Source organism: Rosa chinensis, chromosome 7, assembly GCF_002994745.2.
Source record: "Rosa chinensis cultivar Old Blush chromosome 7, RchiOBHm-V2, whole genome shotgun sequence".
NCBI classification, from domain to species: domain Eukaryota; kingdom Viridiplantae; phylum Streptophyta; class Magnoliopsida; order Rosales; family Rosaceae; genus Rosa; species Rosa chinensis.
This window is the reverse complement of record NC_037094.1, coordinates 68,671,232-68,695,587: the sequence shown is the minus strand read 5'-3', so window position 1 is coordinate 68,695,587 and position 24,356 is coordinate 68,671,232. Positions and strand designations below refer to the sequence as shown.

The 24,356-nt window shown below is 42.3% G+C and overlaps 2 protein-coding genes across 2 annotated transcripts; both read left to right on the top strand.

The window, feature by feature from the left end:
* Positions 1-17,478: 17,478 nt before the first annotated feature.
* LOC112178472 lies at positions 17,479-19,773 on the top strand. The gene is made up of 5 exons (XM_024316614.1): positions 17,479-17,607; positions 17,914-18,116; positions 18,414-18,579; positions 18,682-18,810; positions 18,868-19,773. The coding sequence occupies exons 1-5, from the start codon at positions 17,479-17,481 to the stop codon at positions 19,771-19,773; spliced, it is 1,533 nt and encodes a 510-aa protein (XP_024172382.1).
* A 2,236-nt stretch (positions 19,774-22,009) lies between these two features.
* LOC121050704 (secreted RxLR effector protein 161-like) lies at positions 22,010-22,642 on the top strand. The gene has a single exon (XM_040511577.1). The coding sequence runs from the start codon at positions 22,010-22,012 to the stop codon at positions 22,640-22,642; it is 633 nt and encodes a 210-aa protein (XP_040367511.1).
* The last annotated feature ends 1,714 nt before the right edge of the window (positions 22,643-24,356 follow it).

Here is a 24,356-nt window from a genome sequence, read left to right as displayed (position 1 = left end):
GCCGGTGTTTCTTGGCTTTCCCGTTTTTGGGTATTTTCCCGGGGGCGGCGGTGGGATCTGATCCTTGGACTAATTGTATATTTCTTCATACGAGGCCGTGAGGACTGTAAATACTGCATACCGCTGGGAAGATTCCGTATGTTTGTTGCGGTTGTCCCCATGGGATGAGAGGTTTCCCTTGTAGTGCTGGTCCTTCTGCCGCTTGTTCTGGTACTGGCCTGCTGCCACTCCCTCTTTTTGTCAGTTGGCGGTGTGTTGGAGGTTTTGTTAGCGATCCCCTGCTGACTGGAGGAGGGTTGCGCCGACTTTGCTAGTGCCGCTGGTGGCGGTGGGGTTTCTCCATATGTGATGAATTCTGCTTGGGCATGAATGACCGCCTCACTCATGAGATGGTCGTATACCGCATTTGGATGATTGTAGTTGAGGTGATAGAGGAATGGCCCTTTGAGGAGTCCCTGCTTAAAAGCCGCCGAAGCCATTGTTTTATCAAGATCACGGCATTGAGATGCTGCCGCTCGCCATCTTTTGACGAACGCCTTCAGTGTTTCCTCTGTACCCTGCTTGACGTTGAACAGTTGGCTTGTATTGTGGTGTCCGCCGGACAGTAGGATGAACCGAGAAAGGAAAGCATGCGACAATGCCTGGAATGAGTCAATGGATCCCGGCGGGCATTTGAAGAACCAATTCATTACTTCATTGTCCAGTGTTTCGCTGAACAAATGGCACAGGGTGGCGTCATCGAATCCCTTGTTATTGGTGACTTTCTTGAAGGTGTCCATATGGACGAAGGGATTAGTCTTACCGCTGTAATGTGACATTTTTGGAGTCTTTGCATACGCTGGTCTGACGGCCAGAAAAATTGCAGCGGTAAATGGTCCTAGCCTGGACTCGAAAAGTGGATTTGAAGTTGGCGCTGGGGTGCCTGATTCCGCCCGGATTAACCTTTGTTCCAACTGCTGCATCCTTTCCAGTATTTGAGTGGTTGCATCGCTGGCGGGGTCTAGCCGGGTACTCCGCTGAACTGATCCTCACCTGGGAGCGGGTGGGTTTCCCTCTGTTCTTGCCCGAGGTCTCGGGCGGTGGGTGTGCAGTGATGACTCTGCCTCCTGTTCCAACATTAGTTGGGGTACAAGGGGCGGCCCCATTCCAGCTAGCTCTGGTGGGCACAGCGGGACCTGTATATGCACGACTGGTGCTGGTATCAATGTTCCTGTAACAGGTTGGCTGTGCTTGGTGCTCCGTGACTGCTCACTTCATGCCGGGTTGGCAGTTACCTCCGGCGTTCTCTTTAGCTCATCAAAGCGGGACACAAGCGTGGCCACTTGCTTTTGGGCCTCAGCCTTTTCTTTTCGTTCTTGTTCACGATCTCTGTTTGCTTTGTGAAGATCCGCCAGTGCCAGCTCATATAGAGAGGCAAGGTCTTGGCCTGGCGGGCGGCTGCTACTTGGGTTTGTCTCACCGCCGGGGTTGACCGGGGTGGTGAACAACGCGCGGTTGATGCCTACTGCTGGGTTGGTGGGTTGGGGAATGGCGGACTGATCTGCCTGCTCTTCAGTGTTCCCCCCGCTATCGTTAGTCATGGTGATTGTGGCGGGATGACCTTTTGTTCAAGGCTTCCCACAGACGACGCCAATGTTAATGCTCAAGTCCGGCGGTAGCCGACTCTTCGTTTAACGCGGGTCAGGTGGGCAGACCGCTGCTCCGAGGATTAGATGACCTCCGCTTGCTGCAACACGAGAGACAGGGCGTCAGAGGGAGACCAAGTTGGGCGGTCTTCACTTCTCCGATGCCTAAGTCAGTCACTATATATGAGCAGCACAACAATAAATGAGTAGTAATTGCGTAATTAATGAGGAGAGAGGAGAGAACCTTTTATAGGTGAGGAAGAGGTTGATCTTCTTCTTGTTTCCAATGTGGGACTGATGTGCTTCGATTCCTAGCGTCTGGAGCTTCTGATGCTATCTTGACGCGGAGCGTGGCGGCGCGTCAGCGGTGATCTGGGGGCGATCCAGGGCTCGAGCGGGAGCCCGCCTGGCCGTGCCTTCACAGGTTACCCCCTTGGTGGGAGTCGGTACCTCTGGCGGTACCATGAGCTTGGCTCATTATAGCTAATTATGCTCGTTCTGGCACATGTAGGTATAGTTTGCTTAATGGCACTCTGTGCTGCATAAAATGAAGGAGATAACTAAATTAAGGGTACCAGCCTTCTTACCCCCACCCATCCAGTCACACGCACAACCCCACAATCTGTTCATCTTCCATGCATAAACTGTGCTAGATAGGTGATTTAACAACCTATAATGTATCTACCTTGATACCAATTTAACAAACAGAGTCCCAGCTATGTCAATGTCATGTGAATGATGCATAGTTTCTGATATTTAAAATGTAAACCTGCATACTAGATCAGATCAGAATAGGAAATGCCCCCCCTGGAATTAGAATCAATTTCCTTCTTTGCTTCCTCTACTAAATTCAAAGCACCAACAAGTCCCTTGTTTTCAGGTCTGCTGATCTCTGAGCTTCATGCTAGAAAAAAAATGGACAAGAAATTGAGGGTAGCTTTTGCACAAGGATTTAAAACCAAATTGCACAGAAAGAAAAGAGTACAAAACAGCTAGAGACTGAAACTAATATGCAATGATTTAGTGCAGGTTCGCATTTTCAACCCTTTTCCTATGAATTGGCATACCTAACAAGCTCTAAACACAAATAGACATCCAGACGACGAACTAAAGGAACAATGGACAGATAATGGAGAGGATGAGCTACAGAAACATGAATGACGGGCTCTTGTACCTAATAGATGGAGAAACTACTAAATGGGTTTTTCTCTAAGAAAATCATATACAAACATACCAAAAGGTCATTAGGTTTCTTTCAAAAGAGCCCATGTTTCTGATTCTTCTTTTATATTCATGTACCAGAGTTCTCTTCACTTTTAATTTTCTTAAACAAAATATTAAGAGAAATTTTATCCACACATTACTAAATGATAGATACACTTCTCTTACTTAATACACAACCTATTAACTTTTTTATTTTAATATTTTACGAGAAACACAATCCCAAACTTTCTAAACTATCCTCATCACAATACACAATATCTTTTCATTAAATACATTTTTTTTTTGCTGAAATAAATTGAGATAAATACCTGATAAGAGACTACGTATTTTTTTCTTATACAAGAGAGACTACCTATTGCATTGCTAAAGTTAATACAACTGCACCCAAATAATGTTTTAATTGCTTTTCACTTATTGGGCTGAACATACTCAGATGCCAATGGGGAATTGCTTGTCATTGAGGACTTGACCAAGACAATATTTAGATGCCAATTGTTGAGATTTGTGAACTACTGATGATGAAATTGGAGCGAAACAAAACAATACATCACAAGAGTTCTTGAGGAATTTTTCAATGGTTTTCACTTGATCTTGTTTGTCTATATCATTTGGACAGTAATACATTTTTGAAACTAGATTGATAAGAAGGCTCAATCCCATACATGCTAAATTATTGAGAATCAAATTCATGATATCCATCTGCGGTAGACCTGGAAACCAAAAAAAAAAAAAAAAAGATTAAATACTCATTACTCCTCATACTTTTGCATGAAAAACAGTTTAGTCCAAATTTTTTAAATTAAACAGTTTAGTCCTTATTCTTTCTAATTCTCACATAACAGGTCCTAAAATGACTATTATACCCCTCACTTCTCTCTCTCTCTCTCTCTCTCTCTCTCTCTCTCTCTCTCTCTCTCACACACACACACACACACACACACTATATATATATATGTATATATGTATACGGACGCGTTATAAAGAGGACGTCCGCACTTTCGCTAAAGTGCGGACGACGGCGCTGCAGCCCAACTCAGGCCACGACGGCGTGGCGCGGCTTGCCGGAGGGAGGCTAGGGGTCGTGCTGAGGGGTCTGCGGTCGAGTGGATTCGCCGGCGACGGGTTTTCCGGTGCTGCACAGAACCTGCAGTTGCAGGTGAGGTGGCTGCCCAGAAACCGGCAACCCCGACCTCCTCCGACCTCGAACGGTGCCCAGAAGCCGTCTGGGATGCTTCCGGCCTCCTTCCGGCCCGATTCGCGCCGCCGTCGACGCCTGAGCTGGGCTGCAGCGCCGGCGTCCGCACTTTAGCGAAGTGCGGACGTCCGCTTCAGAACCCGCCTGTATATGTATATATATATATATATAGTGTGTGTGTGTGTGCATATCTATATCTATATCTATATCTATACATACACACACACACTGTGTGTGTATAGATAGAGAGAGAGGCAGAAAAAAAAAAAAAAAAAAAAAAAAGAGAGAGAGAAAAAAAGTGAAGGTATAATAGTCATTTTAGGACCTGTTGTGTGAGAATTAGAAAGAATAAGGACTAAACTGTGTAATTTTAAAATTTTGGACTAAACTGTTTTTCAAGCAAAAGTACGAGGAGTAACTAGTATTTAGTCAAAAAAAAAAAACTGCATATGTTTCTTAATTCCAACTATGTTTCTTTATTGTTAATATAAATATCTCTTTTGGTAATTTCACTTACCCATAAAATCTAATGTTGGGTGTGTGAAAAAATGAATGTGTATTTAGTATTTAGTGATGTGTAAATAAAATTTCCCAAATATTAATCCAAAAAAAAAAAAAAAACAAAAATGGAAACGAAGTCTAGGGGCCAGTTTGGATACAACATTGCTTGTCTTACAATTTAATGCCAAAATTTATATTAAAAAAAATATTATATACATAACAGTTACCTGAATCGGATACATCCATTTGGGCCCCCAGATTTCGAAGCCTGAAAGACCTTATGAGAAAGTAAGTATTTTCTTTCCTCCCTGTGTATGTGTAATCACTACATATAACCCGACAAGGAAATACTATGATGTTCACAGCAATGACAGGGCAAAGTTTTTTGCCTGACCTTATCATAAGTCATAATATCATACAATGCCAAAGTGAGCAAGGATGGGATAATATCGAGATTTTCCTGAAATGGAAAGAAGATTGATAAGATAGAGGGGACCATATACAGAACATGTATGGTGAATCATTTAAATTGTGAATGGGATTTAAAAATACAGGATACCATTACTAGTACCTTTATAGCGTTGTATAAGGTATCTTTGATACTTGCTGTTTAGTAAGGAATATGAATCTGGATCAGCCGCATATTGTAGATGGTTCCAGTCTAGCATTGAGAATAAAACCATTCTAAAAACTTACATTGAAAGTCAGAACGCCGCTTTCGTTGCATCAAATCAGCAGCCTCAGCCATTTCAACAAATGTTCCTGAGCTTCTTACTAATTCCTAAGATCATATCACAACTGCAGAAACTAATCATCAATTCACTCTAATATATAGAATTCATCACGTACTATGCCATCAATTTCAAAAGTTATATCATTTTAACTCTCAAATTAATCTCTTTTCTCTTGAGTTCATAATGCAGAAGATTGAATCATACTCAACACAAATAAAAAATGAGGAAAAAATATGCTCTCACCTAGCCGACCGTGGCACCAAAGCATGTAAGAATGCTTCTCCGCTTAACCCGTCCTCATTATCAGCATCAGCTTCAATTTTACTGCAACGAACTGTAGCCTGAAATTCCATATTCAAGAAGCTATAATCACTATCTATGTAAATAATGTCAAACAATTTGATTCACACGAAAAACCATAGCTCTTCTATCAATTAACAGCAACCCTTTTCTCAAAAGGCACATTGAAACACATACCACAAATCTGATTTCTAATAACCTAACATAGGTAAAGAAAACTTACACCAAGAGTAGGATATCTTGGGGCAGAGGCAATGGAAGCAATGAAAGTACATTACAGTAACCCCAATGAATCGTTTTATCAAATCCTTGAAAATTGAAAACAGGCCAACTTCGCAAAGCACAGAAACGATGCCTTGGTCATAGATGGAAGGCCCCATCTCGCTATCTCTGGCAACTCAATCCCTGACATGACACTCTTGCATTAACCTCTTTGACACTATGATATACCAACCTAGCTATAAGTAAACTCAGGATATACATAACTCTCTTGCATCCCTATGCCTATGCCTGTAGAGTAACATTTATAAATTGGAAAGAATGATGTGTCACCACCCTGCAGCACAATAACTTTTTTTCAGAGCACTTACCATTACTCAGTTGCTTGCATTGGCAATTCCTTCTTACACAAACAATCTGGTAAGGGGTTAACATTGAAGGGTTCTTCTGAACGGAACCTTTATGCGCCCCTTGTTCCTGAAATGGGACGTTTTCTCTTCTGAGGGTTGCCATGCTTGTGCATAACCAACATCACCAACAAAGTCAAATTTTGAAAAGTGGGGACACCCATCATGTAATAGATTTGAGAACAGGAAGTCGTTATTGGTGAATGTCCTTAAAAGTACACAATAACGAGAAACACGGGCTGTAAGTAATGCTGGTCGAAATTCAGAGGTTTTGGTAAGAGATTACATGCCGTCTCCTGTGCAATTCAATAACTCGATTTGATAAAGTTTTTCCTTCTTTGAGGGTTCCCTGCTCGAGTCTGTCAATCAGACGAACAAGGGCTTTTCTGATGAAATCAAAGAAGCATAAAAATGTTGGCGTGAGTCATATTTACCTTATTTATGTAGATATTCTAATAGTCCATGATCTGTAATATTCTGTAATATCTGTAGTATTATTAGGTTTACTACTTGCTTTAGGAGTAGTACTTGTCTTATTAGGTGCAATTTTAATTTGTATATAATTCCTTCTTGTAAGGTGAATGAATATATCTTAGTTATTCAGTCAAAATTTTCTCTTGTTTTTTGTTATATTTGACTTGGTATCATAGCAGAGATCCGATCCTAGACTCTGACTCATTGTTCTTTGATCCTTGTTCTTTGTGCTTGGATTTGTTCCTTGTCCTTTGATCCTTTCATCACCGTTGCCTTCTTATATTTCCAAATACTTTGTTGTTTTTCCTTTCGCTGCGTATTAACCATGGTGAAAGATCCTTCTTCTCTACATCCCTCTCTTCAAGGTCCACCTCCCGGGTTCTCCTCAAGTCTGACTTGTAACTACTGCAAAAATCCAGGCCACATCAAAGCAAATTGTTATAGGTTGGTTGGTTTTCCAGCAGGCTACTTTGATAGGCCCCGACCTCAGGACAACATACCCAAGGGAAAGGCTGTTGTTCATCTTGTTCAAGACCAAGATTACTATGCGGTGATAGAACCAAATCACACCAACTTTTCTGGTAAGGATACCGCATCCGTAAGTCGCGGTGGTAATGGTAAGATTGGAATTTCTTTAAAGATATCTAGCTTTATTGGTGGCAATACTTGGATAATTGATTCTGGAGCATCTGACCATATGACCTATGATCGTAGTTTCTTTCTTTTTCTCAATCCACCCTCTATTTCCTCTGTTGTCAATGCCAATGGTGATTCTTTTCCTGTTTTAGGAATAGGGTCTGTTCTTCTCACCCCTTCTTTGACACTACATGATGTTCCTTATGTCCCTGATCTCTCTCATCATCTTATATCTGTGCCTCAGCTTAATACTCAATCTCGATGTTCTGTAACATTTTTTCCGTTGTATGTGATTTTTCAAGACCTCCTCACCAGGGAAATAATCGGCAGGGGTTATCTGAGGGGTCAACTATTTCATCTGGATTGCATGTTTGCCGAAATGAAGTCGGAGAAGGCTATCCAAGCAGCTTTGATTTCGACTGGGGTTACTAATCAAGTTGAAGAATTATGGCTATGGCATCGGAGATTGGGACATCCTTCCTTTAGTGTCATGAAGAAATATATTCCATCCTTGTTTCTGGGAATCGATGAGTCTAAGTTGCATTGCGAGTCATGTGTCTTAGTTAAAAGTCATCGTACTAGTTATCCTTTGAGTACTTCTAGGAGTTCTTTTCCTTTTGAGCTTATTCATTCTAATGTATGGGGACCTTCCCGTGAGTCAACCTTGTCGGGTAAACATTGGTTTGTTTTGTTTATTGATGATTATACCCGTCTTACTTGGGTCTTTTTATTGAAACACAAATATGAAGTTGTTAACGTTTGGATCCGTGGGGATCTCTAGTTAGCTTTAGAGAGAGAGAGAGAGAGAGTGACACGAGATGTATAGTGGTTCGTCTCCCGCCTTAGCGGGAAACTACGTCCACTTGAATGTTACACTAGTGTGTTGAGCCTTGTGGCCTAACAAGATTACAAGAGATGTAATGGGATGTGGAGTAAGTGGGAAGGAGTCTCCTTTTATAGGGGAAGGAGGCTCCCTCATTTACATTTTCTTAGATGTGGGACTCAAAGTTACTATTCTATTCTAGAAAAGCATATTGTGGAGGTAACTTGGCAAGGCCGGGAAGGTGGCATCCCGGCGACGAATTTGCGACTTCCGGATACCGTAGCGTAGCTTGAACATAGGGCTACAAGATGCATGTCTCGGTTGGGCCTTACCATGGCTTGTGGTTGTCCCAAAGAGGGTGTTACTTATGCTTGGTGAGATAGCAAACTAGTGTCACTAGTAGAGGTATCTACAAGTCCCCGAAGTCCCCAAGTAAGAGGAGCTTCTTGGTTGGGGAATAATAATCATGAAGTCATCAAGCATAAGTAACCGGGCGGCACGGAGCCCCTACAAGTCCCCGAACTCCGTAAGCAAGAAGCGACTCGTTAACCTGCAAAACAAAGACAAAAAAAAAAGAAAAAAAGGCATATGTAGGATGATCGTTGCATTGGGCAACAAATGTGAGTTGCACTTATATGCGTTGGCATATATGAACGTACGGGGTGTGTGATACATGTTGATGTATACACTCGAATGGCGCCGAGTACGATCGCTTATGACGTACAAACTCGAGAACGCATATGGTCGTATGAGCATATGGATTGCCTATGATAAATGTAAGTTGCATGAGCGCTGCGGAGGTAAGCGTTTGTAATTCGTGAATGATGAATGCGTGAACGCTTGTGTTTGTTTGGTTGTCGCACGTATTAATGGAACGCAAAAAGAATTCAATTGTCACAGGCGACAAATAGAAGAATTCAATGTTCCATTAACGTGTGGTGTGTCGAGTAGACATGTGTAAAGGTCGAGGATTGCCGGGCAGGCATAAGCGGGAAGCTCGGGGGTGCTGGGAAGGCATGAGCGGGAAGCTCGAGGGTGCCGGGAAGGCATGAGTCGAAGCTCGGGGGTTGCCGGGAAGGCATGAGCGGAAGCTCGTGGGTTGCCGGGAAGGCATGAGCGGGAAGCGCGGGGGTGCCGGGAAGGCATGAGAGGAAGCTCGGGGGTGCCGGGAAGGCATGAGCGGGAAGCTCGGGGGTTGCCGGGAAGGCATGAGCGGGAGCTCGTGGGTTGCCGGGAAGGCATGAGTGGGAAGCTCGGGGGTGCCGGGAAGGCATGAGCGGAAGCTCGGGGGTTGCCAGGAAGGCATGAGCGGGAAGCTCAAGGGTGCCGCGAAGGCGTGAGCGGTAAGCTCATGAGCGGAAGGGTGCCGCGAAGGCGTGAGCGGTAAGCTCGTGAGCGGAAGCTCAAGGGTGCCGCGAAGGCGTGAGCGATAAGCTCAAGGGTGCCACAAAGGCATGAGCGGTAAGCTCGTGAGCGGAAGCTCAAGGGTGCCGCGAAGGCATGAGCGGTAAGCTCGCGAGTGGAAAGTTCAGGGGTGCCGCGAAGGCGTGAGCGGAAGCTCAAGGGTGCTGCGAAGGCGTGAGCGGTAAGCTCGCAAGCGGAAAGCTCGTGAGCGGAAGCTCAAGGGTGCCACGAAGGCGTGAGCGGTAAGCTCACGAGCGGAAAGCTCGTGAGCGGAAGCTCAAGGGTGCCACGAAGGCATGAGCGGTAAGCTCGTGAGCGGAAGCTCAAGGGTGCCACGAAGGCATGAGGGGTAAGCTCGCGAGCGGAAAGCTCGTGAGCGGAAGCTCAAGGGTGGCGCGAAGGTGTGAGCGGAAGCTAGGCGGTGCCGGCAATGCACGAGGGCGAAAGTCGGCGGTGTCGCTGAGGTACGAGAGCGAGAGCTCAAGGATGCCGCTGAGCCGAGAGCATGACGTCTCGGCGGTACCGCTGCGGCGAGAGCGTGAGACCTCGAGGATGCCGCTGAGCCGAGAGCATGACGTCTTGGTGGTACCGCTGCGGCGAGAGCGTGAGAGCTCGTGGATGCCGCTGAGGCTTTAACGGGCAGCTCGAAGGTGATGCCCTGAGGCATGAGCGTGACCGTTGCTAATTATGCTGTGCTGTATGTACAAGTCCCCGAAGTCCCCAGTCAAGGAGGGTGTGCTCGCGGGTTGATACCAAAGCGTAGCCTTGTGCCGTATATCAAGCATAATTAGTGCGAGTGCGTCGTCCATCTAGAATTGGTTGGAGCGAACGCTTTTGCCCTTTCGGGTGGGCCCCTGCTAGGCCCGCCAGGGAGTCCTCCACTCCCCAGCCACGACGGACCTCCGGATGGTCGGTAAATTGTTTGTTGAGGGGGAGCTGCACGGAGCAGAGGGTGTTCGGTAGCGAGCCCAATCTTTGGTACCCAAGCGTCGGGGTTAACTGCCGGATCAATGGCTGCCGTGGGCTGTGTTAACTAGTCCCTTTACTATTTCTCATAGGAGAAACTTGACTGCAATGCCGCGTAGCGGTCATTGTCATTATGAGTCGCTGCCTTACCGCTTGGCGGTGACCATAGACTCGTAAAGTTTGTACTTGTATGAAACATGACAAACAAATAGAGCAAGTAAAAAAAATTTTGTTTGAGTGACCCATATTTATTTAATTGAGTTGCAATTAAAATAGAAGCATGGCATATGTGTATAGCATGTACTTGTAATGTGGATGCTAATAACATTTTGTATTTTTGTAGATATGGCAAAGGATCATTGAGACATGTATAGACATGGCAATAGCTCTAATTGCAAGAGCGGAAGAAATAAGATATAGTGACTTATCTTATGCCGATTTGGAGCGAGTTGGAGTTGGAATCGATATATGTACCCAAATCATGTTGGAGTTGTCCAAGCATGGAGCTCCCTTGCTTTGGCGAAGCATCCTAGTAGAATGATGATGACTTCGTTAATTTTGGAGGTGATCGGTGATTATGCCTCCTGTTTCTGATAGAGCCTGGACATAGGTATATGTATGTATATGCTATGTAGGCATAGGGACATTCCAATTATGCTATTCAAGTAGGACTGCATGCATGGGTCCTATCAGGCCATCACATAGGCGCATGTAGGCACATGTATGTATATGCTACGTAACTGACCGGAGACATGTATGCATGCCAGACCGAGTCCCTAATGCATGGGCATATATGTATAATTTAGGATCAAGGACTTAGCTTTTCTGCAGCAGCACCGCGTTGCAGGTCAGGCTATGCGACATTGGTGTTGGCGGGAGAAGATGATTTTTTGGGAGGTCCCCCAGAGATTGGGTAGCTGCTGGGAAACGAGTCACCGGGAGGGTGGGTCACCGAGATGGTTGGCGTTGATTATGCTTGCCAGCGGATCAGCGTGCCATGGAGGTGAGCGGAGAGCTTTGGCTAGCTATGGTGGCCAGCGGTGGTTGCTTGGCGGAGAGCGGTGATGATGGAGCTTTGGGACATCAGCGGAGCCTGGATTGCTGAACTTTTGGCTGACGGAGCCCTTATCCAGGGGAGCGGAGCTCTTGGGTAGCAGAGTTCCTGGCCGGCGGAGCCTTTGTCCAGTGGAGGTGGCTAGCGGAAGGAGCTCGGGTCGGTATTTTACTGGCGGGGGTTGGGCAGCGGAGCGGAGCCTTGATGCCTAGTGAAGACTTGGCGGAGGAATTCACCGCTGATGGTACTTAGCGGAAGGGATTTGCCGCTGATGGTGTCCAGCGGGGAATGGTTAGCAGTTGCCGCTGATGGTTGACCGATGGCCTTGCCGCCGCTGGCGGTGTGTTGATGCTGCTGGATTACCGCTGGGTGTTGTCAGCGGAGTTGGGTCGCTGAAGTCTAGCGGGAGATGGCCGCTGGGTTAGCCTTGCTAGCTGAGGAGATGATTCTTGGCGGAGCCTTTTGGTGCTCAGCGGTAAAGCCTGCAAGCAGTAGACTCGTGATGGAGTAACGAGTTAAGCTATGAAGCTTGGAGGCGCTATGTTCAGCGGTGCTTGCAGGTGATGACCTCAACGGTAAGTCATGGCAGCTAGAGGCAACGAAGATGCAGGCTGTGTGTAACTAAGAAAGGAACGTAGAGACACAGAGCTCGACGGAGACTCAGAGATCGGTGGAGAGCTGGAGTTCAGCGGGGGCTTTAATCTCAGCGGATACTTGGAGTTTAGCGGAGCCTTGAGCTCAGAGGAAGCTACCCAGCGGTGAAGCCCAGCAGAAGCCACCCGGCGGTGAAGCTTGCTGGCGGAGGATGCTTGGCTGGCCGCTGAGCTCTAGTGGGTCCTGAGAGAGTTGCTGCTGCAACGAAGGAGGGTGTCCTAAGCGGATCTCTGGGTGTCCAGAGAAGATTTTGCACCCAAGATTTTTTTTTTTTTTTGAGTGGGCGTTGACCACTTTGAGCTGGCGTTGACCAGAGTTGGCCAGCCTTGTTAGTCGTTGACCAGACTTGTTTGGCGTTGACTTGGCTGATGGCACAAGTTACCTCTAAGGATATGTTGAGATGTCTTAACTCAATGGTAAGTGTGACGAAGCCCTTGTGTTGGCTTCCCACAGACGGCGCCAATGTTAACGTTTGGATCCGTGGGGATCTCTAGTTAGCTTTAGAGAGAGAGAGAGAGAGAGAGAGTGACACGAGATGTATAGTGGTTCGTCTCCCGCCTTAGCGGGAAACTACGTCCACTTGAATGTTACACTAGTGTGTTGAGCCTTGCGGCCTAACAAGATTACAAGAGATGTAATGGGATGTGGAGTAAGTGGGAAGGAGTCTCCTTTTATAGGGGAAGGAGGCTCCCTCATTTACATTTTCTTAGATGTGGGACTCAAAGTTACTATTCTATTCTAGAAAAGCATATTGTGGAGGTAACTTGGCAAGGCCGGGAAGGTAGCTTCCCGGCGACGGATTTGCGACTTCCGGATACCGGCTACAAGATGCATGTCTCGGTTGGGCCTTACCATGGCTTGTGGGTGTCCCAAAGAGGGTGTTACTTATGCTTGGTGAGATAGCAAACTAGTGTCACTAGTAGAGGTATCTACAGAAGTCTTCTCTGCTTTCCAAGAATTTTTTGCTCTTGTTCAAAATCAATTTGGAGCCAATATTAAAGTCTTTCGTTCTGATAATGGGGGGGAGTTTGTAAATTCTTAGTTTCACCAATTCTTTCATTCTCATGGGATTATTCATCAAACTACTTGCCCTCAAACCCCTGAACAATGGGTTGTCAGAAAGAAAGAATCGTCATGTTCTTGACATAGCCCAGTCTCTTGTATTTAGTGCTCATATGCATAAGTATCTTTAGGGAGATGCTATTCTCACTGCTTGTCATCTCATCAATAGGCTACCTTCCTCTATTTTCAATGGTCAACTTATGCTGCCCTTTCAAATCATGTGTTTGTCCGTTTGTTTTCTAATCTCCCTGCTCGTGTCTTTGGGTGTGTTGTGTTCGTCCATGTTCCTAAGAATCAACGGTCCAAACTCGATGTCAGGGCATTAAAGTGTATTTTTGTGGGCTATGGTGTTCATCAGAAGGGCTACAAGTGTTTTCATCCTCCTACACAGAAAGTTTTTGTCACCTTTTATGAGGATGCATGTTATTTTTCTCCCATCAATTCTTCACTTCAGGGGGAGAAACACACTTTTTTGGAAGAGAAGTCTTATGGGATTAAAATTATGCCCATTGAAGCCAACAACACTCCTACAGAAACAAAAAAGGTAATTGCTAATCAGAGCATTGCGAGTTCCGAAACAGAAAATGCAATTGCTAAATCGTCTACCCTTCACCATGCAACTGCCGAACAGAGCATTGCGAGTTCCGAAACAGAAAAGGCAATTGCTGAATCGTCTACCCTTCACCATGCAATTGCTGAACAGAGCATTGCGAGTTCCGAAACAAAAAAGACAATTGCCGAATCATCTACCTTCTTAGATACAAATAACCCTTGTCAGCCAATCCCTGAGGAGCGTCCCAATCTTTAGGTTGGTGGTGTTTCTTCTAACTCTGATATTGGCGATAGTGTGTATGTTTTGCCTCCTAGGTCCACCCGTGGTAAACTACCTTGTCGATATGAACCAAGTTTAGATGTTAAGTCTAAGTATGCCATAGCTAACTTTGTATCCACCCACCAGTTATCCAAATCCCATGCTTCTTTTGTGAATCAAATATCCTCTGTATGTGTTCCCAGTAAAGTGCAGGATGCTCTCAAGGATCCCAAATGGTCTTAAGCGATGAGTGAAGAGATGGAGGCATTAGAGAAGAATAATACTTGGGAGTTGGTGCCACCTCCACAAGGAAAGAGAGTTGTTGGATGTAGATGGGTGTACACTATCAAACACAATGCAGATGGTTAACAGGAATAAAGAAAGACTTGTTGCAAAGGGATATACTCAAACATATGGCGTGAATTATGAGGAGACCTTTGCTCCAGTAGCAAAGATTAATAATGTTCGAGTGTTGATGTCTCTAGTAGCTAATCTAGATTGGCCCTTGCAACAGTTTGATGTGAAGAATGCCTTTTTACATGGAGAGCTATCTGAAGAAGTCTATATGGATCTACCACCAGGATATGAGGCAATCACAGGAGGTAGATTTGTGTGTAAGTTAAATGAGTCCTTGTTTAGACTCAAACAATCACCACGAGCTTGGTTTGGAAGATTCTCTTAAGCTATGCGTCGTTTTGGGTACAAGCAGAGCAACTCTAACCATACATTGTTTCTGAAACGCTGTGAAGGTAAATTAACTGCCTTGATTATTTATGTTGATGATATGATAATTACTGGTGATAATTCAAAGCAGGTTGAAAGATTGAAAGATCTACTTGCATCAGAGTTTGAGATGAAAGATCTTGGTTCTCTTAAATATTTTTTGGGGATTGAGGTCACCAAGGGGAGTTTAGGAGTTTTCTTGTGCCAGAGAAAATATGTGCTTGATTTGTTGACAGAGATAGGAATGCTAGGGTGTAGACCTGCTAATACTCCTATTGAGCAGAATCATAAACTGGCTGAGTACCATAATCAAACTCCTACAGAGAAGGCTCGCTATCAGAGGTTAGTTGGCAGATTAATCTATCTCTCACATACTCGGCCATACATTGCATATGCAGTTAGTGTTGTGAGTCAATTCATGCATAATCCAAGTGAAACTCATATGGAAGCTGTGATCCGTATTTTGAGGTATTTAAAGTCTACACCTGGAAAAGGCTTGATGTTTTCAAAGCATAATCATTTGGATATTAGTGGTTATTCAGATGCAGACTGGGCAGGTAGTGTTACGGATAGAAAATGCATTTCTGGTTACTTCACTTTTGTAGGTGGTAATCTTGTTACTTGGAGAAGTAAGAAACAAAAGGTTGTGGCCAGGTCAAGTGCTGAAGCAGAGTATAGAGGTATGGCTCATGGAGTTTGTGAATTACTTTAGTTGAGAAATTTACTTCGTGATTTGGGATTTAAACCCAAACGAGCCATGGATTTGTATTGTGATAATAAGGTAGCGGTGGATATTGCTCACAACCCTTTTCAACATGACAGAACTAAGCATGTTGAGGTTGACAGACATTTCATTAAAGAGAAGCTCGATGCTAAGCTTATCTCTTTTCCTTTTGTCCACTCAGAAGAATAGTTAGCTGATGTTCTCACAAAGGCAGTATCGAGTAAGGCATTTCATGACTCACTTGACAAGTTGGGCATTCATGATCTGTATGCGCCAACTTGAGGGGGAGTGTTGGCGTGAGTAATACTTATCTTATTTATGTAGATATTCTAATAGTCCGTGATCTGTAATATTCTGTAATATCTGTAGTATTATTAGATTTACTACTTGCCTTAGGAGTAGTACTTGTCTTATTAGGCACTATTGTAATTTTTATATAATTCCTTCTTGTAAGGTGAATGAATATATCTGAGTTATTCAGTCAAAATTATCTCTTGTTTTTTGTTATATTTGACTAAAAACATATTCAGTTTTTGTACTGGACATCATTTCTCATAACTTCTTTCAAGTATTTATATTCCTTGACACATTTTAAAATGTTTTTAAATTAGTTAATATTTTTAATTGTGCTTTTAGGTCTCCGAAATACAATCTCAAATAGATCTTTAGATGAGTTGGACTAGGCAACACGCTCATCTAGCATGCCAATACTTCCTTCACTTTAGCCCTTGAATTGCCTATTTAGGTGTGTGTTTCCCAGTACTGGGTATAACTGTATAAGGAAGTTTTGTTCTAAGCCACTCTCTACAAGTAGAAAGATGATGCCAGTAGACTAGCAGACAGACTATGTGAAGCTTTTGTGTGTGTATAAGCCTCATCTAAGCGATATTTTTGAATTCTTAACCTTCTGAATATTTCACCAACTTCTAGTGAAGCTTTTGCAAGTCTTCATGGCATGCTGCATTTCAGTTTTGATACGGCCATATGGGGATTTGTTTTCATGAAGTTATGTAAGTATTTTGGGAATATTTCCATTCAACACATAGTCTCCCAAGGACATTAGGAGTTTAGAGATTCACAAGAGATTCGGAGAGTATTTCTCTCCTACTTTCCCGGTGATCCAAGGAGACTGAAGGATTGGATCACAAACCGAAAATCAAGCTCACTGATCTAAAGATAAAGGTAGATTGCATTTTCATACAAATCTGCATGCATTGTGGATCTAAATTATTGAGTGATTACTTGAGTTGATTTGGAAATCTTATCTGCATTAATTTGTTTTCAAAAACTCATATTAGATAAAGATTGTGATTGCATATAGTTAGAAAGGATTGATTGCGTATCGAAATTAGTTTTAAAACCTTCCCTTGTTTATTTTATTCTGTGATAAAAAGAGATTTGATTGAGGGGGAGTCTTGCATCTCTATAAAAGGTTTCCAAACTGCATTTAGAATGTCAGAGTTTTTAGATCGAAGTGTGCTTTATGTGTTGCATGGTCTTCACAAACAGTTTTATGAAAAACTCTCTTTGATTGTCATTTGCTTTACTGTCTCACTACATTTATCGTATGCATAATACTTGAGATCAATGAGACCTTGATTCAAAGAGAAGATCTGACATTCAAGTCTTGATTACAACAACAGAGTAGTTTATTCTTGTGTAGAATAGGTTGTTCAAGTTGTAAACAAGTTAGCTATATTGCTTGTAAAGTGGTAGTGTTGAATACCACGACTTGTGATTTGTAAAGACTTGATTTCATAGTGAATTGCTTCTTTGTGTGAGCTACATAAGCAGCCTCGCAGTGACGTTTCCTCAATGGTGAGGTTTACATTGCGTTAGCAAATTCTTGTGTTATTTGTTTTAATTATTTTCCTTGTTCCATCAAGTGTTTTCATTTGGCATCAGAGTAGGTTCTAGAATCTTCTAGTAGGTCGCTATGACAATGGAACACTCGAGTGATAGAGCTGGTGGTGGTTCTGTCAACAGTCCTCCATGGTTTGATGGAGGGTGTGGAAAGTACACTGAATGGAAAATATACATGAAATCGTACTTCTATGCACAAGATGAGCATGTGTGGAACATTGTTGAAAATGGCTAGAAGGTACCTATTGTTCCAACCAAAAGTGAAAGTTTCTCTACTACCACTCCTGAACCTAGAAAGGATTGGACTGATGAGGAAGTTATTGATCTGCAAGCAGATTTCAAAGCTAAGAATAACAACTTCACAACCCTCTCTGAACGTGAAAAACTAAGGATTAGTCATTGTGACACTGCAAACAAGCATGGGATATGCTACAAACTACATACGAAGGAAATGAAAAGGTACATGCACAAAAACTACAAGCATTGGTCTTTGAGTTTGAAACTATGACCATAGGGGAGGATGAAACGGTGGATGACTTTGATGGGAGAATTCTCAAGATCACTGGTCGGTGTTGGAGTAGATAAGATAGTCAAGAAGATACTCAGGGCCTTGCCTGAAAAATTCCATTCCAAAGTCACCAGTATAGAGGATTCATTTGATATTGATGACTATCCACTTGATGAGCTTATCAGAAATCTCAAAACCTATGAGATGAGGTTAAAACCTGAGAAGAAAACAAATGGTGTAGCATTCAAGGCTGTGAAAGGGGTAGAAGAGGAAGAATAAACACTAGATCTTGCTCTTTTAAAAAAGGAGTTTAAGAAGTTTCTCAAAAGCAAGAACTCCTCTAGGAATCCTAATGCTCCCAGGAAAAACTTCTAAAATGGTAGTAGCAGCAGTAGTGACTATAATGATAAGAGTGGGAAAGGAAACGTCAAGGGAACTCATTCTGGGAAAACAAAGTGCTATGAATGTGGTATCTATGGTCACATTTCCACTTATTGTGGAAATAGGAAGCATGGTAATAGCAATAACAAATCGCTGCTCTTAACATGGAGTGATGATGAAACTCAGGAAGTGGAGAATGTAGTTTTTGTATCATCTCTCTTGGCTGATTCAGAAAGTGATGAGGCTTTCTCTGATGATGAAACTGCTATCCGCTGCAAGCAACTCTACAAGGCGTGAAAGGCTACATTGATCAAGAACTTGGAACTGGAAAGAGAAGTTGAGACATTGAATGCTGAAAAAGAAGAGTTGAAATGCTTGTTGAAATAGTCACAGACAACTTGGGAACAAGAAAGGAACAGGTTCACTGATGAGTTAACTAGTGTATCAAATGATAAGGTGCTGCCAGCATGGAAGAATGAACGTCTTGAACTCAACAATAAAATCAAACTGCTGGAGCTTGAGGTAAAAGGACAACATGCCTTGAATTTAAATTTGCTAACAGAAGTTGACTCCTTGCAGGATGAGTTAAAAATCACTCAAGAAAAGTTTGCTAAGTTTGATATCAGCTCAAGTGTTGTATCAAGGTTGTTTGGATCAGGAAAAGCTCCACATGACACTTTCAGACTTGGCTATTCAGGTGGGAGTTCCAAGAGTACCAAGTTTGTCAAAGAGTCACGACCAGTTGTTGAAAATGGTGAATCTTGTACTGACATTGTCAAAAAGGTCAAGGACAAAGGTAATGAACAACTGAAATATGCTCAACAGGTAAAGTTTGACCAAGGAGTTACTACTAGTCAAAACAGGTATCTCAACTCAAAGACCTTTATTCCTACTTGTCACCATTGTGGTAAGATCGGACATATTAGACCTAGATGTAATGAGAGAACTGTTAAGTTACAGCATGATCAAGAAAAATGTACTGTAGAATCTCTACAAAGTGAGCTTAGAGAACAAAAGGAACTCATCAATAGGCTAACTGAATTGTTTTCCAAAAAGCAAACTATTAGAGGAAAAAATGTCTGGACTAGGAAGAGTAGGAATAATAGTTCTCTCACTCACACTGACACTGCTAATGCTGCTTGTCTTATAATATGTGTTAATCCATGTAAGAAATCTATATATATTGAAGCCACATGTCTAGTAGCTCTTACAGCCTTAGCTGACAAACAAAGAGACATTTGGTATGTTGATAGTGGCTGCTCTCGACACATGACCGGAGACAAAGCATGGTTTTCTTCCTTTGAGGACGAGTGCACAACAGGATCTGTCACCTTTGGTAATGGAAGAAAAGCAATCATATTGGCTCGAGGCACTGTCAATACACCTGGCATCCTAAATCTCAAGAATATACTATATGTTGAAGGACTGATAGCTAATTTGATTAGTGTCAGCCACTTGTCTGATGACTATGAAGATGTGACGTAGTTCAATAAACAACGATGTTTGGTTCTTAATCACAAAGGTGAAGGCATTATGGGAGGTAAGAGATCTTTTGATACATGTTACCATATTAAAGCTAATGAGTGTTCTGCTATGCAGTCCTATCTTTCAGTAAGATCATCATAAGAGACATTTGAACTATGGCATAGGGGACTGGGACATGTGAATTATCAAGATCTACTAAAATGATTCTCTAAGCAATGTATCAGAGGCTTACCAACTCTAAAAACAAAAATGGATAAGGTGTGTGGAGGATGCAGAATTGGGAAGCAAACCAAAGTACCTCACAAGGTGGTGAACTCTGCTACAACCACAAAAGTTCTAGAATTGCTTCATATAGATCTAATGGGACCAGCTCAATCTGAAAGTATTGGAGGTAAAAGCTATATGTTGGTAGTGGTAGATGATTTTTCCAGATTTACTTGGGTAAATTTTCTGAAGGATAAAGCTGAAACTTTTGAATCCTTTAAAAATTTGAGTTAGAAAATGTTGACAGAAAAACAGTCATCTAATCTTTGCATGGTCAGTGTCAGGTTTGACAATGGGACTGAGTTTAAAAATGTTGCTTTTACTAACTATTTCAATGAGCTTGGTGTTTCCCATGAATTTTCAGCTCCAATTACTCCTCAGCAGAATGGAATTGTCGAAAGAAATAACAGAGTATTATTAGATATGGCCAGGGTTATGCTACATGATGCTGGCCTAAGCACAAATTTTTGGGATGAAGCTATAAGCAATGCATGCTACACTATAAATTGAGTCTTTCTCAGACCTGGTACTGACAAAACTGCTTATGAACTTTGGAAAGGTAAAAAACCAAATGTCGGACACTTTCATGTTTTTGGAAATCCCTGCTACATTCTAATTAAGGGATAGGGAACACCTTGGTAAGTTTTATACAAGAAGTGATGAGGGTGTGTTCCTAGGATACTCCCTGAATAGTAGGGATATCGAGTTTACAACAAGAGAATTCGTGTTGTAATGGAATCTATTAATGTGTCTATTGATGATCAGTTTGTTAAATAGGAAGAATCGTATGCAGATGCGCCTTCAACCTCAAGCACGTTATTAGAAGATGAGCCTGAAAAGGATGCAGAAGAGGTAATGACTGACAGTATCTTTGAGCCAGCCCCAACACTGAGACGTGGTTTCAAAAAAGTTCAGAAGGATCATTCTAGTCAAGATATCATTGGGAAAGTGTCAGATTGGTTAAAGACTAGAAGTCAAGCGATTACATAGGTAAGTCAGAATAAGGTCAGTCAAGACAATGTATTGCTTTGTTTTGTCACTGAGAATCAGATCAAAATGAATGTCATTTCCCAGTTTGGTTTTGTGTCTTTGATTGAACCAAAAAAATGTTAAGGAAGCCTTGTTGGATGATCACTAGATTAGTGCTATGCAGGAAGAGTTTAACCAATTTACTAGGAATGATGTGTGGTACTTAGTACCTAGACCTAGAAATTGCAATGTCATAGGAACTAAGTGGATTTTCATAAACAAAAGTGATGAGAGAGGGAATGTGATTAGAAACAAAGCTAGGTTGGTGGCTCAAGGTTACTCACAGGTTGAAGGTCTTGATTTTGATGAAACATTTGCTCTTGTTGCTGGATTAGAATATGTGAGATTACTTTTGTCTGTAGTTTGTCATCTCAGGTTCAAATTGTTTCAAATGGATGTCAAAACTGCCTTCCTAAATGGGATCTTACAGGAAGAAGTTTATGTGGAACAACCTCATGGTTTCAAAGACCCATATAACTTGGACCATGTTTACAGACTCAAGAAAGCTTTGTATGGACTGAAACAGGCTCCTCGAGCCTGGTATGAGAGGCTTTCCACTCATCTCGTGGGAAAAGGTTACACTAGGGGGGTCAGTTGATAAAACTTTATTTGTAAAACAAGTAAAAAATGACATTATCATTGCACAAGTGTATGTTGATGACATTGTTTTTGGTTCTACAACTAAATATCTTGTCACAAAATTTCAATCGGTCATGGAAAGTGAATTTGAAATGAGTATGTGTGGTGAGCTAACTTTTTTCCTTGGATTGCAAGTAAAGCAGATTGACACAGGCCTGTTTCTCTGTCAAACCAAATATGTTGAGAACCTCATCAAGAAATTTGGCCTTGAATCAAAGAAAGTGGTGAACAATCCCATGAGCACCACTACCAAGCTTGATGAAGACAAGGATGGCAAGACAGTTGATCCCCCCTCTATAGGAGCATGATTGGCAGTTTGTTGTATCTTACTGCTAGTCGACCTAATATCTTCTTCAGTGTTGGAGTGTGTGCTCGATTTCAAGCAAATCCAAAGGAATCCCATCTGGAAGCTGTTAGAAGGATTCTTCGATACATCTCAGGTACAGTCACTTGTGGCATCTTCTATACCTTTGACACTAATGTGGAGATTGCAGGCTACTCCGATGCTAACTGGGGAGGTAACCTTAAGGATAGGAAGAGCACCTCGGGAGGGTATTTCTTTACTGGAAATAACTTAGTCGCATGGCACAACAAAAAGCGAAATTGCATCTCACTCTCGACCGCTGAAGCTGAATATGTGGCAGCTGGAAGTTGTTGTACTCAAATGCTCAAGGATTATGGTATCTCTCAAGGTAAGTTGTCCATCTTCTGTGACAACACTAGTGCCATAAATATCACCAAGAATCCTGTTCAACACTCTAGGACAAAGCACATTGACCTCATATATCACTTCATTAGAGATTTAGTTGAGCAGAACATTCTTGAATTAAGCTTTGTGCCTACTGACAATCAGTTAGCTGATCTTTTCACTAAACCACTAGACACTGCTAGGTTTGAATTATTGAGGAATGCCATTGGAATATGCTCTAAATATTAAGGTAGTATAGTATATGTCTACCTTTCAGTGAGAAAATCATGAACTTAGTGTACTCAGACCACTGTTCTTCAAGGTTGCCCATATTTTCAATATTATGTCTTATATTGCCATGTCTTATTCTGGACAATGATTGTGTACTCTCTCTTAACTTCTCAATCAGTCAAACTCTTTCTGCACTTTCACTCATGAATATAAGTGGTGGCATGTTGCTTGTTTATTGTGTTAAGAAGGTTGATGAAGTGTATAAACTAATTTGTTGCCTAAAGAAATTCAACCAGGCTGAATGAAGTTAAGTATCCCTCCTCTCAAAGTAATCAGATCTTGGTTGTGGTGAACTTTCTAGGGTTTGTAAGAAACGAGAATGGGCTCTCAGTATACTTCCTTTCAAAGTAATCAGGCCCTGGTTATGGTGAACTTTCCAGGGTTTGTAAGAAACGAGATTGTCAGGTTTGTCACAGTGATACACCTTGAAATTAAGAGCAGTAACTCGAGGTACATTTGGTCGAGCATCCTTGTTATGTTTAGCACCCTGAGATCATCTGATTTGGGAGTTGTTGAAGGGTACCTTGCTGCATGAGTTCTTCCTACTTAAGTTGATACAATGAAAATTAAGTTAAATGGCTCAGTTCCTGTTATGCAAGACTTAAGGAGAAGGCACCTATCCTCAATTCACTTACTTCACTCACCTTCTCTCTCTAAACATGTCTCAAAGCCCCAACTATTCTTATGCTCACATATTTCACCAGTTTACTGCTTGAGATTTAGTTTTGAGTCTCAATTTTCCTTGTTGATAGAATACATCATGGTTGCATTTGTTAACTGAAATATGTGTCTTCCTTCGAGTTTTAAGTGTCTCTCTGTGCTTCAACTATGCTAGATTTCCTCATTCAAAGTTGTGACAAGATATTATGCTCCTGGTTACTTGGTTACACGACTCTGTGTTATGTGTCTTGTGGTTCTCCTTCCTTATTTGCCATCTGTTTAAATGTGATTTCCTTACTGACGAAACATGATTTTAGGGGGAGATTTCGATTCGCATGCGTTTTTCTTGGAACTTTAATTTGTCATAACTCTTCTCCTTCTTGGAGAAGCTATGTTGAAACGACGTGTCTGACCCTATCGATGCTCTTTATAAAGAACTTGTCACGCCCCTGATTTTTCACACAAATAAAAATCGATATATAACCTCATAATTATACATGCGTAATCGTTTAGCCATCAATACTAAATACATGGAGACATCTACCTTTTAAACCAAGTATATATTGATGCCCTGAACCCACAATTCCAATATTGACCGGCTCCACAGAGATATATATTACATAAGCTTACGAATTAAATTTCCATCACAAAATAAAAAGTAAATGCTCCTCAGGGCTTACTACATAGCCGAAGTCATAACAATGGCAAAGCCAACAAAATTTGCTTCCTACCCGTTCTGCTGCCAACAATCTACCTCTGCTTCAGCCACGATTATCCTGACCTGCAGGATTAACCCCTACACCGTTTGAATGGTGCACTGGGTTGCCACACAACAAACTCGGTAAGCTTATGAAAGCTCGTATGAGTAACTCATGAACATCAATCAACAACTCACATAACAGCTTAAGGAAACAATGCAACCATAATTCCTTCTAACATTCCATATCTTTTCCATCGAAGGGATAACTAAAGTCACCGTTGTGACAATATTCCATTTGCTAACTTAACCATC